General features: G+C 39.2%; 1 protein-coding gene across 3 annotated transcripts in view; it reads right to left on the bottom strand.

Annotated features, from left to right (window-relative positions):
• Nucleotides 1-19,422, bottom strand: part of ARID4B (AT-rich interaction domain 4B) — an 88,644-nt gene extending 69,222 nt beyond the window's left edge. For all 3 annotated transcript variants that reach the window (XM_064413806.1, XM_064413807.1, XM_064413808.1), the window contains exons 1-2: nt 19,184-19,422; nt 18,010-18,071 (exon numbers count right to left, since the gene is read on the bottom strand). In XM_064413806.1, coding sequence (XP_064269876.1) covers nt 18,010-18,015 — 6 coding nt within the window. In that variant the 5' untranslated portion in view covers nt 18,016-18,071; nt 19,184-19,422. The remainder of the gene's footprint in view (nt 1-18,009; nt 18,072-19,183) is intronic.
• Nucleotides 19,423-19,741: the final 319 nt, after the last annotated feature.

Below are 19,741 nucleotides of genomic sequence, written 5' to 3'. Positions count from 1 at the left end.
CTTGTCTTAACAATATTGCAATGGAGACAAGTGTACTTCTGCTTAGTAACTTTCAAGAGCTGCAACTGAGAGTAATCCTACTACTAAAAGAAAACAACAACTTATGGTGTAAATTTTATTTAGACTCTGTATTTTGAACTGTCCCTCTGGATTTAATTACCTCACATATTTCCCCTAGTTGGTGCCTAAAACTGGACACAGGTATGGCCTAGTTAATTGCAAGAGAAGCAAATACAATTTATTTTCAAGTAATACTTTAACATTCCAGTACAGCATTTGCCTTTTTGGCAGAAATATGACATTGCCTCATGTTCCATTTATTTTTTGGCTATTTTTCCGAGGACTGCCCCCTCAGGAGGCGGGGACAGCACACAGCAGGTTCCATTTTCAAAGGCAGTGAACTACAAACGCAGCATGTACCACACCATGAAACTGGCAAGTGTTGATGGCTCCCCAGCTCAGCCTGCTGGCTGCCTTCAGCCCCAGACACTAAAACCTTAGATGAGAAGGCAGCAAAGTTCTCCATTCGGTGTGCTGGGAGTCTTGACTCATTGAATAAAGCACCAGCCTCACTCCTCCAGAGGCTCTGAACTGCTGCAAATTCATGACATGAAGCATGTCAGAGGAAATGAGATGCCTGAACGAGTCAGGAGTGCTTGCAGGTTCTGAGCCGACCATCCAACAGACTCTATCCTACTTGACAAAGTATTATTACCAAATCCTTTCTGCTCAGTGGACAGAGCAGCCAGTGCCACATGCCCACATTTATAATACAAGGGAGACTTTCACAGTGCCATCACTCACACTGAGAAGTATCACAAACACCCACAGGTTAGCTAGAGTCCTTCACTGGATTTGGCATATAGTGTCAGACTCACGTGCTCTAGCATTGCAAAGGAAAAAAACAATATTGCAGGGACCTTTATAGTCCAGGGCACTAAAAATCCCACAGCTTCAGGAGGAACAGAGGTTTTAGGTTTAAAAAAAGGATGTTAATATGCTGTGTAACTAGTTGCTTGAAGAGATCACAAGATCAATTAAAATACTTCGTCACTTAGAACCTGTAAATCAACAGTCTTACTAAACACACATTAAAAGGATGATCAAGCAGCTTTTGAGGCAGCAGTTCAAACTAAGCTTAATATGGCTATAGGTATTCACACTCAAAATCTGAATCAACAAGGAACTCCCACAGCTAAAACAAAATATTTTCATAAAATGCAGCTACAGAACATGAAGTCTTCTAAACAATTACCTGTGCTTTTCAAGATTCTGTGAATTGCCCCATACACAAAACAACCTATCAAAGTAATCAGAAAAATCACTCAGTCAAAGAAACACCAGCTTTACCACTTCTGATTTGTGCTGATGTATGTCAAAACTCATTTTGCCACCCCCAGGCACTTGTGCGATGTCTCAGACAGACAGGAAGTATGCACATGGTTTCATCTCTCGTTGGAGCTCAACTTACCACAATACTAATTTTAAAAATACTCTGTACACAACTCCACTCAGCAACAATCTGTTCACTTCTTTAGTTTTAAAAGCTCAACTGTTGCAGTCAGTCCCCACTTCCTCTCAACAAATTATGTAGGCCAAAGCTGGCTGCCTTGCCTTGTGCTTACATTCATTGCTCTGAAATCCTGCAATCTTGTGGCTATTATAGCTGTGTGGTTTTTAGCCTCAAAGACATCCCATTACAATGGATTAGAATTTCATAATGCACTTTTCTTAGTGCTTGCAAAAGCCTGGTAGCATAGCTTGTATTTAATACAGTTTCTTACTAAATTTCTGAAATGGCAATAGTCATAATGCTTTATCACTGCAAAGGAACAGGTGGAATAGGCCCTTTAGTCAAATTCAGGAGGGGAAGAAGAAAAATGGGGACTACTTAACAGAAAAAAAAATCTTATTTTAAGTGAGAAATGACTAACACAGTTTCTGCTGAATTTGCAACCAAAATATACAACTACCTGTGTAAGAATCAAAATATAAATGTTTTGTGTAGAATTATGAGCTGACAAGTGGCAAGAAGCAAAACAGCCTGATTGCTACAGAACTGACAGGAAACTTCTTAAAATGTAAGTACTTAAAACCTAACCTAACTGGTGCAAAAGTATATAGCTTCTTTATGGCAGAAAGCTAATCAAACAGAACTAAATGCAAGTCACATGCATTTATTTGTTTTTCCTAGTTCCTCTGAATAATCATCAGGATGGAGTTTTTATCATTATGCAAAGTTAGAAAATCAGTTTAGTAATAAGGCTTGAACCTATTCACTCCTCTGAGAAAGCCGGGAATGCTAAGATAAATATTCTAAAATCTCTGTATACCTGCAGAAAACAACAAAAATAAATGTAGTGATCAAAAATAAATCCAGTAAAATGAGTTTCAATAATAAAAGTTGGTGACACATACTACCTACGGCCAACAGCAGTTCTTCATTTCTGAAACTAGGAAAGGTGGGGGGGAGATGTGTACTGCTAGATGCTCACCACCAGCAGTTAAAACAGATGGTGTGTTCTTTCATACTTCTTTTGTGAGTTAAATTAACAACTCACAAGTGTAAAAGGGGAAAGCCTGGGCCCTACAAACTCCAACCCAGTGAATGACGATGCCCCTCCCCGTGCATCATTCCTTTTGCATCTGTTCTGATACACGTTACTAAAGTGCTTCAACTCATGAATTCATTTGTTTCTGTTACTTTTGCTAAACTGCAATTCTTTCATTTTACTACATTGTATAATTTCACTGCAAGATCACACAGCAGCATTAACAAAGTAGGAGCAGATAACTCAATGGGCAAATTGGCAGCCTGCCCCAAACAAGATGAAGTAGTACTCCACAATAATTTAGAACTCATAATATTCTTGAAAAAAAACCACAGAAATTTCAAAACTTAGAAAGTAATCCTCTTCTTTTCCTGTGGGTGTTTGATAGCATTTTCTATATTTACCTTTCCATTGCACACTCTAGCACTTAAATTTTTTTTTTTTCCAAATTGCAAAAATTGAATGTATGAGGCCCTTAGCTGGATAGGAAAGATGACATTTACCATCCTACCATCTTTTTTCTTTAATATCCTGATAGTCAAGCTGTCTCTTCTTCAAATGATTTGAGTGTCAAACAAACAGCTTTCGGTCAAACATCTCCAGTAAAATCCTGAAGTGGCTTTAAACTGGCTGAAAGCACTTCAGCACTGGAGTATATGCAAGGTCAAACACAAGTTTGTATTCAAAGTCTAATCTACTTGGATAGCACTCAAAAAACCAGTTAATGTTAAGTTTTATAACCAGCACACATTATTTGCAAACAAAGCACATTAACTGAGCATTCTCTAGAATGCTCCAACTTAAGATTTTTATAGAGAACTAGAAAAATACTATTAACGTTAGATGACAGAACAAAACAATTTTTAATTAATCTGTGATTGTAAAATAAGAAGTTCAGTTGTAAACTGAAAAAAATAATTTCAAGATTAATTTCAAAAATTTCAGAATTTACCACAAATGAGTCACTTTATTTAATTCAATTTACAAATGGGATTCGTCCTGTCAAAAATCACTGCTTGGTTTGACTTTCCTGACAAATGCAGTATTTAATGTGACTGGACTACAGATAACTTGTATCAAGATGATGATCCAGTGCTGAGGTAGTCTTTAAAAGCCCTTCAAGGAGCAGAGATCTACAGTAGAACAAGAAAATTAACCAGAGCCATACAACTGGACAAGCGAAATTGCTCACGAGTTACTGCCTTGCATAGGGTAGCCCCATTAGGTTTAACAGCAATAACAGACACTAAGGCACACTTGAATCACAAAACCTGTTTCAGGTTCACACCATGCTGGCAAAGAGATCAAAATATGAGAAAACATTCTTTCAGTCCTCTCATGGTCTTGCATGGATTTAACCCAGGGATCCCATTAGCGCTGTTTGACACAGCACAGGCACCCACAAGCACAGCACTTACAGGAATATGAATATGCAGACCTTCTCCCCCTTCACAGAGCCTGACATTGAAATTAAAAACATCAACTGAAGGAAGGGGCAATATCACTGCAAAGATAATTTCCTTCAATTACCCCTCTGGCACCTAGATTCTTCTGATAAACTCAAACTTGGTGGAGATACAGTCATCTAAGTCTCCACTTCAGACTATATAAAATTAATAGCACGTAGCACAAAGATACCTTACCTACAGAAAAGACTCCAGTCCTCTCTACCAACTTGCCTTTTGCTTTTCTCCTGGCTTCTCCAAACAGATTGTTCTCATCTCAGACAAAGTGCAAGGCTCAGATTCACTAACATATACAGACAATTAACAGGACCTGAAGATGCATTTTAGAACAGGCAAACAAGGGTGTACTCTCCTTTCCAGTGACTTGCTCTAAAAAAATATCCTCAATTTCTCCACTGGCTTCACGAGATTTAGCATGCACAGACCAACAGTCTTGTCTTCCTTTCTAGATCAGTGCCAGCAATAACTTATAAGACTCTCATTTTGTAAACTAGCCAAACTAAAAATACTTTTCACTTGTTTTGGGTTTTGACAATGTTTGACTTCAACTAGATACACACTAATCCCTACACTTCTCCTTAGTTTTTCAGTGTTGAGAGAATCCTTCTTTGGAACATTTTGACAGTTCTTCACTCCTGGTCTAAACTAGCCATTTATTCCTCACCAGTAACCTGCTATGCTATTCTTGAGTCTCCAAGGGAAACATTACACAAGAGCTAACAAAACACATCTCAATTGGGTAAAACTACTAATACACCAAGAGTGCAATATTTTTGGCTTCAAAACAGTAAGCCCTTATATTTGGCTTTCCTCGAATTCCCGATGCCACAATTACGCTTTTGAAACATCTAATAGAATACCATTCAATGAAATTCAAAGGCAAGCTAGCCAACAAACTGAAACTTTTAAAGAACTGCAGGTAATTTCTAGATATTAAAATATATACATATGTGTTTCACGTGTGTCTAAAAGTAAGTGCAAACTTGACCATTATTACCTTCACTGCATAAATTTTTGGAAGTAAAAACTACAAGTATTACCAGTTACAGGTATATCTATCCTGATCTCTTTGATGATACAGTCTAGGTGTATTTTTTAATGTCCTGAGGATAATCCTTTCCTTTGTGGGTTTTTTACCTTTTGCATTTAACAAATATTCATTTTTCTCTCCAAACTTCCTGTGAATAAGATTCTACTTTCTAATAAACAATAATTTTACATTACATTAGTTAAGATACAAATAGCATGCAATAACTACATGCATGCAAAGTATCAAGAATGCTTCCACCTTAGTCCATGCAGAGGCTGTATTTTCTAACATCTGAAGTACAGTCTTACAATCTTTGAAATGACAGTAAATTATACTGCAATACAAATATCTATCTCCATACTATCTTTCTTTTATGGAAATAGGGAGATCAATCTTTCTGTAAAGGTATTACACCTTTCAAAATAGTGAAAAAATTCTTCAGCTTCCTCTCCCAGTAAAAAAAAAGGAAAAGGGGAAAAAAACTCTAGTAAAAATTTAAAGCAACCATAACTATTGCATGTGCAAAGAAAAAGGTGACTATATATACACACAGATAAGATTACATAAAAAGAGTTGCATTAACCGAAGTGTTTCAATGTTCTGATTTCCCCCTAATATTCTAATGAAACTATAGATCCCTGAATAAAAAACAGGACTATTAACATCAAGATTTTTTAACTCTGTCTTCAAATCTCCTTAGAAACAGGCTACAGAACCCATGGCATTACATTAAAGACAATGAGAGACAAGACACAGAGTTCAGGAGAAGTGAAGTATTAGCATTACTGTACACACACTTGCACTATGTAGAAGTAGCCAAGCAGCACAAAAACCAATTAAAATTAGGTTTGGTCTGCTACTACAGTAAAATAGTTGGTTAAGAGTACAGATAGCTTCCAGTCAAAAAGAGCAAATTAGTTAAGATTTTAGCTATATAACCAATAATCTGGGTCTGAAAGAGAAAAAATCTCACATTATTTTCTGTTAAATTTCACGTTTCTTACCAGCACCTATTGGGCCACTGCTGTCAGGTGAAATATACACATCCCTGCAGAACACAGACAACTTAACTGAGCTGGACACTGCTTAGCTGGGGCAGCAAAGAAATTAGTACCACAAATAATTTACCAAGGAAAACTGCAATAAATTATAATCATGCTAACAAGCAGACTACTTCTACTATTTAATAAACTTGATTTTCCCTTATGTAATCCTCTTCCAGAAAAATATAAACATTATTTTCCACAATACACTCTTCCTTCAAATGGACAGTTCCTCAAACTATTAAGTAAATTGTAAATCCTTCCCTCACAGTCCATGTTTAAAAAACCAACTTATTTGTACATCCCACTTTGTCCAGATTAAGAGAAATAAATGCCTCTTCCAGAGTAAGGCATATGTAACTCAGTACAATTGCACATGGGTTAAAAAAAAAGTGAGGACTAAAGTTTCAAGACCACAGTTTTTATGTATCTTTTTTCATCAAAAAACTATAATGTTTCTTTAATAATATTCTTCTGTCAGCTAGTTTTACATGTATCCTAACTTGTAGGAATACAATTCCTAACTTACATAAATTTAACAAACATAAGCACACATGCAAACATCTCTCCCATCTCACTTCATTTTTGGAAAATACTACTGGCCAAATATTCTTGCATGGTCAGTAGCAAGCATATTAAAAGAAAATTAATAATTTCTCTTTCTCATTCCTCTCCCCAACAGCATTCATTCTGCAGACTAAGAGTTCAGTATTTAAGTTTGTGAAAGGAGGTTTGGGGGGAAAATGCAAAATGTAGTAAATGTGGCAACTATTCAAAATAGTGATGCAAGATTTTCCATCAGAAAATACCCATAGCCAACCAAGCCTGCAAGCATTAAAAATAAAACAGATATTAAGAAAACAGAAATACCCAGCTGAAGACAAGTTTGGAAGAGATTTATCAAGTGCTGCATAATTATGAAGACATATTTTAGATGCATGCCACACAGAAAGTGTAAGTGCCACTAAAGAAATACAGGGAGTAAGAACAATATACGTGCAGTTAGTATTCAGCTAGGCTACCTTTCAGACTTCAAGGAATTAAAGAACCTAAACTACTTGTTTCATACCTTTTATCCAATTTATCCACCCAGAATACTTCTGTTTCATTGACTACTCATTGCTGCACCTGTTTCCAAAACATCTTCAGCTGGCTTAGCCTGTGACTAATGGCAGCCATTTCCAGGGAGTGACTATTTAAAGAAAGATCCTTGCTCAGATTCCACAAAACTCTTCAACATATTAAAGAACAGAGAATAAAATTTTTGAAGTTGCATAGGTAGTGTAAGAGTCTGTTCACTGCTTTCAAGTGTGCTGAAGCTATTATGTAAAGCCCAGGTTTTTTCTTTAAGCCTCTTATACTAAAACCTTCATTTTTTTTAGCCTCTTTTCAAAAAGTAACATTTAGGATTACTCAAGTGAAAGAGAAAAAGTCTACCTTTAAGTTTTACTTAAAGTCTTTTGTATGTCAACAATTCTAATGTTACTTTCCACATGAAACCTTATTCTGTTCTCCAAAGTTGAACAAGAGGCAAATCAAGAGGTCTTCAGTTCCAAGACACAATTCTGGAGTGTCAATGCATCTCTACAAAATATCAGTGTCTCCATCAAATCACCAGGTTACAGTATCAACTTCATGTGACAATGAAATTCTAATTAATTATATGTTTCTGGTAGATGTTTTTTCCCTAAGACTAAGAAGATAATTGAAGAGAAATTCTCAAATACTTGGCTTAAAGAATAAACCTAATCTTCCAGTACTACTGTATGCCAAATCAGCCCAATGTAGTATTTATTTTCACAGAAATACTGTGCATGACCTTGCTAGAAGAGGAATACCCAGTTAAAGCATTCACACTGGCCTTACTAAGCAACTGATGTGCCCACGTACTACTTGGCTGGAATGTTGTTTCAGTGGACACAAAAGCTGTTTGAAGAGAAACTGCCAGAAAAAAAAAGGAAAGATGGTGCAGCTCCTTTAAGACTGAGGAGTTTTTTTGTAAACACACGTCCCATCTGTACATCACATTCAAGTATTGAATGGTTTGTGGTTTTCTTCCCAAGTTTCATTCTGAGCAAACATAGTAAGGATATCCAGCTACAGCAGAAAGATAGCATAGTTCTGGAACTGTATCTGGATTTGTCTGGAATCAAGTACCTTGGAAGGAAATGGACCATTTCCTTTTGGGTTTTTGTTTGTTTTAATATATAGATGTATATTTATATTAAGATCTTAAAAGCCGATTTGTTTCCTCAAAACTCCAACTAAGTAAATACAATACATATAAATAGAAAAACTTGATGAGGCCAGATTAAGTATCATGGATCATTTTTATTCCACACAATAAATGCTGTTTAATATTTATTGTCAGACCATAATTAAGATTTCATTACACCATTTCAAATGTTCAAGTAAGTGCTGTTGCATAGGAAGTTACTCAAGTGATAAAAAAGAAGGTTGTTCTCTATTTTAGTGTAAAAAAGGGTACGTATAATTTTATTGAACTGAAATCAGTGCTACTTGGGCCACAAATAAAAACATTTCACTAATCTAAAGTTGACCTACTACCACTTGAGTTGCTCTCTAGATGCTACCAGTGCCACGTACAACACCAGTGAAAAAGTCTGTCTTAGCAGGACATACACCTATCTCTCTCGTATATATTATTATGACTATCCTGTCACCAAAAGAGTATTTGTCTTACAATACAGAATGTAACAAAAGCAGCTAAATCACTTGCACCTAAAAACCTAAATCACCCTACACTGGCAAGTGTACATATAAATATATACTTTTTAAATGTACAATGTATGAAACAGAAGATTTTATTTTAATAAAATGTTTATGAAATGTTTATAAATGAAATATGTTTAATTTATCAATCCAACATTTTGGCTTGCATCAGGCAAAGTAAAATGAAATCAGAATATTAGCTCAACAGCCAAAGAGCTACTAGCAAAGAAAAACTGAATTAGTGTAGAGAGGCATCTAATATACATATTAATACTTTCTGGAACTTCATGTTAAATTATTCCAGGGAACAGACTTGGCAGGAGCCTTGGCAGTCCAATTCAAAAATGGATAAAGAATATCAGAATATATTTGAAGAGTGACTTTGCAGGTTTCAACCCACATATCCAATACAGTATGTCACCAAGTGACACAATCTTTTGTACTACTTGAATTTTAGGAATGTAAATACTGTACTAGTAATCTGTGAGTAAAGGAAAGAATCCAAGATTTAATGTCTTTTAAATTGTCCAACATTGCAGAAAAATAGGCAGGAAATTCTGCAAAGAAGACAAAGACACCACACGTTACCTAAATCATGTCCTATATGTAAAGGTATGTGGATTGTCATTGTAAAGTTCTGGAAGAGCACCTCAGAATGAATCTGCATTTAGAAAATGGAAATTACTGGAAGCTGAATTATTGTCTCCAATTTTGTCTCTGTTCCAAGCAGCAAGGTATTGGTACATATCAAACTCTAATTTTCAAACAGTTCTGCAGTCTTACTTATGCTTAAGTACTTCACTATCTCCCTTGATGCCCATCTAGCAGGGCAACCTTCTAAAGAAACTGAAGTAGAAATTTATAAAATTACTGCTATGTTTTCAAAAATGCATTTATACATATGGAAGTACAAGGATTAATAAGGATATATATATATTTTTTTAAGTTTAGTGATGTAATTTGAAGTTACATTCATTTAATATTGTAGCAACATCTCTCTCTCAATAAGCAGAGCAGTAAAATAAGTTAAAAAGTGAAAACACATTTTCCATTACAAATTCCTGAATTCTGAAATGCTGGTTTAACATGTACTCATTTAAAAACATGTCTCAATCCCTTATGATTTCTCCCAGGAAAAGAAGTTATGCCAACCTAAGTGTCACAGCATTAACAAAAAGATTAACTTAACACTTTTTCACTTAAATACTCATAAAGGATATTGGAAAGTCTCTTCCACCATTTTAAATTAATTTAAAGTATACTTTGCAATCTTAGAAGAATGTATCCCACATTTATTTTAAAGACAACATGGAGTGGACTATTTTAAATATACAAATGAGATTCAGCTTGCAATCTGCTGTTGAGAGGACAGCTCAAAATAGGAAGGAAAAAAAATTATTACAGTGGATCAGGTTGCCCTGCCACAAACTGAAACTTTTTTTTTAAATCGAAGAGAACATGAAAAAACAAATTACTCCCTACTACATTATTTAATACAGCTGAAACCTTGCATTAGATACACTTGGATCTGAATTTTGCTGAAGTCAAATCCCATTTCCCAAATCCCATTTAGAAGGATTGTCTTAAATGATGAGGAATACTAAGTTAATAGGACACATAAGAGGGAAAAGGGAAAGGATCAGATAAAAGCTCAGCTAGAACACTAGTTCTTAGAAAGGAAGATAACATATCATCTAAATATCTGCACTGAGTTGTGGTAATAAGCAGAAGATGTCACACACCTCACTCTACCATCTCCAACTGGTATTAACACCCAACTGTCACCAAGTCTCCACTTGTCTACCCATAAATATACAGGCCTTCTTAACACATACAAAAAAAAAACCCTGGAAGTTTTACTTCAATTCCCTTCAACTTCCTTTTAACAGTGATGTAATTTCTCCCCAAATTATCATTCCCTATTGTTTTGTTTGGAATAAAGGTAGCACAATTGCTTAAATCTTCCATTCATTGGTGAAAGCACCTATTGTCAAAATGTATTATAGGTATATAGATTGTCATCTTCATAGGATAGAAATCTAATAAATATCTTTCTAGAGAAAATTATAATATTAATTGTTTCTCTAATTTAAGTAGAAAGAGACAATTGTTATCAATGGTATTCTTTCCAAATGCTGAAGAACTTGAAGGAGGAGGGAAAACAAAGCTTATACTGGCCTCCTTTCAAAATGAGGTTTTTCGTCTGATACCATCTCTTATTTAAGACCTATTTTTTGAAATCAATGTTTATCATACTGAAAATTGAATTTTATTCATTCCTTTCAAGACACAGCATCAATTCAATTAAATATTTTACTCAATATCTTCTAGAAAATATGGACTTCAAACCTGTAAAGAAATCTGGTGTTCTAGGTATCAAGAAAGCACGAAAAAACTTATATGGCAATTTCACCTGTAGAGAGAGTTTACAAAATGTTTAGCCTAATGACTGTAAACTGCTAATTTGGCAGAGGGATGGGGAAGGATGTGTGTTCACGTGCAGTTTAAACCAATCATAATCAGTCTTGGTGCATTTCTGCTTTTGTGCCCTTTCTTCCTCTGCAGGCATCAGTCAGGACAGGAGCAGTCTGTAAGTGAAGAGTGCATGTACCTGACTGTTTCTAATTTCAGCTTGGTTCCCTGTGCTCTGGCACCACACAAATGGACTGCTAGCACGGAAAACAGTGAGAATAAACAGCCGAGAGTGGAAGAAGGAGACAAGACTGCATTCTTCCATGACCATACAATACCTTAATTTGACTAACTACTTATGAAACTAAATCCTTTGCTTCAAGTTGTTGGGGGACAAACCAACAGATTAAACATTAAGAACACCAAACTCCTCTGCCCAAGAACATTGTTGTTCACATTAGTCCAACCTGGGTGATCTGCTCTGCAACAAAGCTCTACAGATGACTGCATTCACACTTAGCTTAAATGACAACTGATGAATGCTGTCTCTAGTTACTCCTTAAGGAGAGCTGTATAAGTCACAATCAAAGACTACTTGAACTGGAAGGTCTGGATGCTAAAGTCTTTTCTTTGGTGTACTGACTACCATTTCACTCTAGAGCAAATATAGGCTCACAGACAACAGCAATGGGAACAAGTTACTCCATGCTAACTGGAACGATGTCTTTTCCTACTGCTTTCTCTCACAGTAAGGAAAATGACTTTTCATAGTTCAGCACAATTTTCTTCATAGCAAAGACAGGTTCAGATCCCCCCAAAATAGTACTTCATATTCAATTAATTAATAGATACTCACTCAGGAAGTCACCGTCACACAAGTGGTCACACATAAAGCAGCTGGCTCATCTCAGTCCTAATTTTCTACAGGTAACTCAGCAACACCCTCCACCACCCTGCTCTGACATTCTCACAACTGGCTTTCAGAGCTTGCTTACTTCTTGCTAAGCAGGTCATGACTGCTTTATAGTCTGCCAAGAAAAAAAAAACAAAACAACAAAACAAAACAAAACAAAAAAAAACCAAACAAAAACCAATAGTGCTCTCTTTATTGAATTTCTCCCCTGGTTCAAACTAATATTCAGAAAGAAAATAGATGTCTTGTCAAGTATTGAATATCAAAGTGGCTTGCTGTCTTTTCCTTACTTGAATTCCCTGAAATGTCCCCTCATCTGGTCACCGCATGTAACAGAAAAAAGAACAAAAAATCCAACTACCCAGATTTATGACTTTCCATCAAAACCTTTTAAAATAATTATGGTAACACATATTAAATCACTAACATTTAGTTTATGCATAGGACTAAACAATTTTTCTCCGTTCCCTGGAGCCTTTTGAAGTCTTCTAGAAGTCTTTAAAAATCCATTCCATGCACATATCCAAGCAAGATAGGAAGCACAGTAACTGGACAACACTAAGTGCTAGGTGGAAAAGGCAAAAGTGTTATTTTTTACTGAAGTACATCAATTAAAAAGCAAGCAGCCACAATACTTGACTTCTCAACATTTCTCAACTGTGACCTGAATCACATTTAAGGCAGAAACAGATCCAGATCCATGGTTTTCAGCTTTGTACATTTCAGTAAAAACAGCTGAAGGGTCTATTAAGTAGAAATACAGAGAATCCAACTGTTGCATTTCACAACAGGTAGTCAACAGAAAGTGGGTTAACTACTTTCAAGTAAGTAAGAACTGATAAATAATCGAGCATTTGGATGGCTGTGTATAATGTTAGGGTGCCAAGTAAAGTTAAGCCCTAGGTTTTTCTGTAAAATTTGTTACCTTTTTCAATGAGGTCACCTCAAACTCCCTTTTATTCTTTAGCTTATTATAAAAGCATGTGTTTCTAAAGAAAATGTGTGTATCTGTAGGATTTAAACAAAAAATTTCAAACCAATTTGTGGCAACAGTATCATTTCCACCTTCTCAAAGTTAGCAAAGTTATTTTTTCAGTTTACTCAATCAGCAAAGGATTCAGATTAAGTATTTGATAGTGACAGTAAAGCTTAATATATCAAAACCTTTGCATTTTGTTTCAAAGGGCTTTTCAACTACAACGCAGAATTTCTTTGAAAACAGCCACGCAATGTGTATCACAGCATGCTTCTGCTCTGCATGTATACAATGCTTGTTTTGGATTACAAAGTGAACTGAATAACCATCCCAAAGTGTTCCAGTGAAGATATGCACATTCATTATTCTGCCTACTAACATTTTTCTTAAGACAGTATGCTCATACAATAGTTCTGCTGCCGTGAGAGCATTGATCCAAAAATCCTTTACCAACTTTGAAGATTAACAATACAGGCAACTTAACTGTACTAATGCTCATAGTTTATTACAACTTCAGTCTTCTCAGTGTAAGACAGCCTTTTTTCCACTACGTGGTCTAATTAACTTAGAGCCCTTATAAACCAATACAACCATTCAACAGCCACATACTACCCATGCAGATTTGAGTTCAAGACTTCCATGCTGTTTAGCCACTGTAAAATATACAAAGACTAACATTTAAAAAGTGCAAATAAACCATTTCAAAATAACATAGATTATTCCAACATGACTTGTAATTGCTTGGTGCAAGTGGTGTTTGCTTTCCTTTCTACATAATTATGCAAGCACGAGGAAGTCAGTAACTGCCTCTGATCACTTGTTCAAACTGGAACATCAGGAAAGAATTTAAGAAAATCATTTTTCACAATGTAAAAACAAGTCACAGAGTAAAACCACGTCTTAGGACTTACCTGTTCTCCTGCCTCCATCACAAAAACTATTCTAATGGTACTCTTCCCTTAGAAATCTCAATTTCTGCTGTATTTCAAATAGTTAACCAGAAAGTGAAAGGTCACTACATTCCATGACTGGTTTCCTGCCTAAATAAGGCCAATAGGTTTTTCAACTAACTTGTGCTCAAAGTTGGAAATTAGTGGCTGAAAAGTTTACTAGATATTTTACTTTTATCTTCAGCCATACTGGCATGGAATATGAGCAATGGTCTGGCACACATTAAGAGAAAGCAGCTACAGCATCAATGTGCACAAGTGATCTCTCTGGGTAACTGGAGAGGTCACTAGGACAAACTACTGAAACAAAAATGTAAATTCAGGAAGAATTAAAACCAAACCAAACAATCTACCATAAACCATAGGCATGGCTTTCTTAATTTGTTAGTGTGGCAACTTTGAGCAAGCATCAGGAACATCTCGGATTACCAAAGACAAGTATCAACAACCATTAAATAGTTTGTACTTTACAGAATGAAAAACATGAACATGCAAATAGTATCAAAACATTCAAACTATCATTTCAGATCTCTTAATTAATAGAGCACTTCTCTAGCTTCTGGGACATCAACTCTTTTGATCCCCACTCAGCAGTGAACTTTTTAACTACAGTGTGTATATGACCTTCATTCACATAGCTGTATATTAAACAAATGCCATGATACATATTAAAAATCTCATGAGCATTTGCAGCAGTTCTTGGTACAAATCATTGGAGAAACCAAGCTTGTGTTTATTTCTCTCTTTAAAAGCAGACACTTGGCTTTCAGGGAGTTTATTTCCTGATTCTGGAGCTAAAAAAAGTCACTCTATAAGAATGCTTTTACATATATTGCTACCTACTTAGTAACTAGTCGTTTGATGGCATGCAATTACTTTTTAAATCATCAAATAGATTCTACATTCTTCTGACACATACTTAATGCAAAAAAAGCCTTATACAAACGGTGCTAAATTAAACAAAAAAACCCCTTCACAACATGCAAGCAATCCTAGCCATTATCTACACAACTGTACTAACTATCAGAGGTCCATCAATACAGGAAAAAGCCTGATTTAATACATCACAATAACAAGCATAATTCTATTAAGACTTGAACACTTCTTGTAAGACATATTTCAAAAGTCTGTTTTTAAGTGGTCTTAGCAGTCCATAGGAAGACTACTTAATAGGCTAAAGTTACTGGTTTATATGAGGGACTTTATTTCCTTGGATTAAGTTGCGTTATTACAAGGACAGCAATTATACCAACAGCTCTGGTAATCTCTTAGCAGGCAGCATACCTCTCTTGTGTCAAAGCATTGCAAAATGCAAGAACACAAGTGACTTACAGTTTTGTGTCAATATGTCAATACAATTGTTGGTGCTGTTCCTAAATATACTTCACTGTGTTTTACAAAGAAAGATCAGCATTTTATCCATACTACACAGGTGGGGGAAAGGAGTCAGTAAAGTTAATTGAATTGCTCAAGTTCACGTAAAGAGACAAGGTACCGACAAGGAATCCAGTTCTAAGGCTCTGTGCACCAGAATCCACAATGCTCTGCACTTGAAAGAATGACCAAGGCATAAATCAAAACACAGGCCTCAATCATGCAGTCAGAAGCAAGTCTGCATCAGCAGACTCTAAGCAGGAACTAGGCCTTAAAGCATTAAATCCTCTATATGCTGAAGTGTCCTTGAGTATCCAAAGAGTGTGCTCTTTGGATAACTTAAAAAAATAAATGCACAGAAATATACAGTCATATTTAAACAGTATCTTGATCTAATATAGTCAATGTTACCTTGAAGTGATACAAACAGAAAGCTAATTCTCTTAAGCATTCTCCCTTACTGCTTCTTATTGGACTAGCTTGTATCCTTGTAAGCTTAATGAATAAATTACAAATTTAAGCCAGCCAGAAGAGCTGATCCACTGTATAACTCCTATAATCTTGGTTAGGTTGTTGAATCTTAGAAATTTCTTTGGAACCACAATTCTGTTAAAAGTTTCCCTGTAGTAACTAAAGCTTCAAAGTGATGACTTACAGATTAACCTCCCTTAACACTACAGGGCACAGTAAATAAAGTACTGGAGTTATCTCAAGCATATGTAAGTTTAACACTACACACACACACACAAACTGCAAAAACTACAGACTTAAACTTAACACCTGAACACTCTGACAGAATTTATCCTAACTTTAAAAATAAACATGCAATAGTAGCACAAACCTTACTGAAGGCTAAGTAAGCTCTGAGGGTTTTTAAAAAAAATATGGGTCTATTAACAGGTTTTTGTATTTGTTACTCTAAATTTAATCATCTGTTATACATTCAATTCAGCCTGAAGTGGATCTCTATCACTGTTTCACAGAACACTTTGCGTTCTACTTGTGATTTGACCTCTTCATGCTCCTGTCTATCTACATATTAATATGGCTCTAAAACCTCAGTATCTGAACCTAATCACTATGGTAACTGTAAGATTTGTTTACATTGAAAAAGAATATTAGAAATGTATGTAAATTTAACTGTCATTTAAATAAGTGGTTTTTCCTTCTGGGGAAAAAAGCTCCCTATACTGCCTCCTATTTATCTTGCTTCCATCTCCAGTATCCCCACCAGGCAATGAGCCACATTTGGAAAGCTCCCTATCATACAACTTCAACAGTCTGCTGTTGTAAATTCATAAATAGTTTACTTTAATAAGACAGATGTGCAGTATTTTATATCTTAGCACTTGCTAAAGAAAAATCGTAGGGCAATTAAAATGAGATTTTAAAACAACACTGTTATAAAGCCACAAAATCTAAAAAAAAAACATGCTAAACGTTTAACAGCTATACAGAAAGACTTCACTGCTCAGCAACTCGGATCGATCTAGAAATTAAACGAGTCTATTTCATTTACCATTTCCAGCAGTGAATATAGTACTTGGTGCACCTTTTACATAATACTTATTCACAGACAGTAGGCAAAAACTCTGATAGTAGAAGAATCCACATACAGACTGCTCTTTTTTATTAACAAAAACCAAAGAATTGAAGCATCACAGGTTTGTAACAGTTGTTTTTTTGTAAGATTTAAAGTATTTTGAAATGAGATTTACTGCTGCCCAGCAGGACCGGGAGCTGAATTACACGGGGGTGATGGTAACACGAATGGCAGTTTCAGCAAGACATATCAGCAAAATGGTAAAAAAAACCCTAACAAATGCAGTTGTTAAAAACTACTTTTAGGTACACAGTTCTTGGCCACACACAGAAGAAATCATTCTATTTCACCGAAATGATCTGTTTTGCTATTTAGCTTGCATAATATACGAAACATAAACAGTCTAGAAAGGTTTAAGAAAAGAAAAATGCATGACAGTGTGGTACATGAATACTACACAGCACCGAGAGGAAAATTAGAACCTGTTTGAAAATCTTTCCGCACCTTACAGCAATCTTTTCACTGCGGAGAATCACTTACTTGCACCCTCCCCGACCACATCAAGATTACTCATTCAAGAAAACTCCTACTGACGAATAGAAAGTAAGTAAATCTACCCTCTATTCAAGTAAACAACGTTGTAGAGCCAGCATTTCCCCCACAACGTTACTTTCTCGAGCAGGGTGACTGTGCCCTGCTCCTCCATGAAGCAAGCTCAGCCCAGGCAGCCATGTCCTTATTCTCCTACAAACAATGTTTCTGAAGGAGAACAGCCCCTGTTCGGGGAACTTACAGCTTCCCCCAGCATAACGCGGTGGAGCAAAGCCCGCCCCGCGATCAGCGAACAAGCCAAGGCACCGAAACACGGCAGTGGGGGCGAAGCTGCCCGCAGTCTGGATCTGCACCAGCACCGAGCCTCGCACCGGGGTCGGGACAGATGGACTGACAGATAGGACAGCATTTTTCCAGGCAACTCTCCCTCCCTTCTCCTCCCAGGCACACAAGCGAGTGTTTTACCTTCATGATGAGCTCAGGCTGCGGTAAAAGCCTCGATTGTGGCTGAGCGGCCGAGGCTGGACCTGGAATTTAAAACAAAGCGCTAAGGCACCGCACCAGCCGCTCGCACCGGGCGGGGGGAGGGGAGCCAAACATCGGGTGGGGGCGCTGGGCTCCTCCCGAAACTCCCCTTTTCCTTCCCCGGTTCCCCCCTTCTCCCGCAGCTCACCCCCTTCCCTCTTTCCTCGGCCGCCGTTCGCCCCCCCGGCTCCCACACGCCGCGGCTTCCCCTACACCCGCTGCCACTGACGCCATTTCTGTCAGAGGAGGAGAAACTTGCCACAACAACAACCCACCCCCGGCTGCCGCGGGAGGGGGAGGCGCCCCGGCCGCCTCCCCGGGGCGCTGCGCCCCCTCCCCGGGCACCGCGCGGCGGCAGGGCACCCGCGGGGGTCCCGGCGCAGAGAGCACCCCCGCCTCGCTTTACCGCGGGGAGAGGGAGAGAGGAGAGCAGGAGGGAGGGAGGCTCTTCCTCCATTGTACGAGGAAGAGTGCCCGTGTGCACGGCGGCGGAGCGGGGCGCCGGGAGCAGTCCCCCCACCCCGACACACACACGCTTTTGTAGGGGCTGCGGCTCCGGATCGCGGCGGCTCCTCCTCCCTCCGTCTCCCCCCCGAAATAAAGGAAAGCGCTGACTCCGCCGCAGGAGTTTCGGCAGCAACAGCCGCAACTCCCCGGCTCGGCGCAGCGGGTCCGGGCGGGGGGAGGGAGGGAGAGCAGGCAGGAGGCGGCGGAGGAGGGGAAGAAAAGGAAGAAGAAGAAGAAAAGAAGGGAGCGGGGACGGGGAGGGAGGAAGGGAGGGGGGCGGGGAGAAAGGGGCCCGACCTGCTCGGCGGGGACACGGAGCGTGTGTCTGTGCGAGTGTGGAGGAGGGGGCTCCGTCCCTCCCGGCAGAGGGGCTGGAGGAGCAGCCGCCGGTCCCTCCCCCCGGCCCGCCACTGGGTGTTTGGGGTGGGGGGGCAAGACGAAGCATCGGCGAGTCCCGCCGCAGTCTCGCTACCAGGAGAAAAACAAGCGCCCCCCTCCCTCCCTCGCCGCCGCACGCCCGGCTCCGCGCCCCCACGGGGCCCCCCGCCGCCTCCCCGCCCGCCGCCGGCGGGGCACGGGGGCTCCTTCTCCGGCTCGGCGCCCTCACCTTTGTTCCGCGGCGACCGCCCGCCCGCTACTCCCCCGGCCCGAGGCGGGGGGCACGGCAGGGAACTGGGCGAAGGCTCCTGTCAGCTTCGGGCACCCCCGGCCCCGCTGAGCGCTGCTGCAGCGGCTCCGCTGGCGGCGGCCCCGCACGGCGCGCGGAGGGGCCGATCCGTCCTGCGCGGCCCCGGCGGCGGTGACTGCACGGCTCGGTCCCCCTCCCCCTCCCGCACCGATGACTGACTGACGGGCGAACGGGAGCGGCCACGCCCCCTTCTCCACCTCCCCCATTGGGCCGTGTCCCGCAGGGCCCGCCTACCCCGCGGTCCCATTGGCCTTCGTGTCGGAAATACTGACATCATTCTTCTCCACTTCTATGGAAACTGAGACTCGGCGCCGAAGGTGCTCATGGGTAACGCTGTTCCTGCTCGGTGTTAGCGGCGTTTCCGGCAGGCAGCGCTGCGCGGCTCGGCGGACAACAACTCCCAGAGTGCACCGCGCGCCAGGGGCGGGGCACAACAGAGACGGCTAACGAGCGAGGGGGCGGGGCCTGCGCGTGCGC

This window comes from Passer domesticus, chromosome 3, assembly GCF_036417665.1.
Source record: "Passer domesticus isolate bPasDom1 chromosome 3, bPasDom1.hap1, whole genome shotgun sequence".
In the NCBI taxonomy this organism is placed as follows: domain Eukaryota; kingdom Metazoa; phylum Chordata; class Aves; order Passeriformes; family Passeridae; genus Passer; species Passer domesticus.
This window is presented reverse-complemented; position numbering and strand designations above follow the sequence as displayed.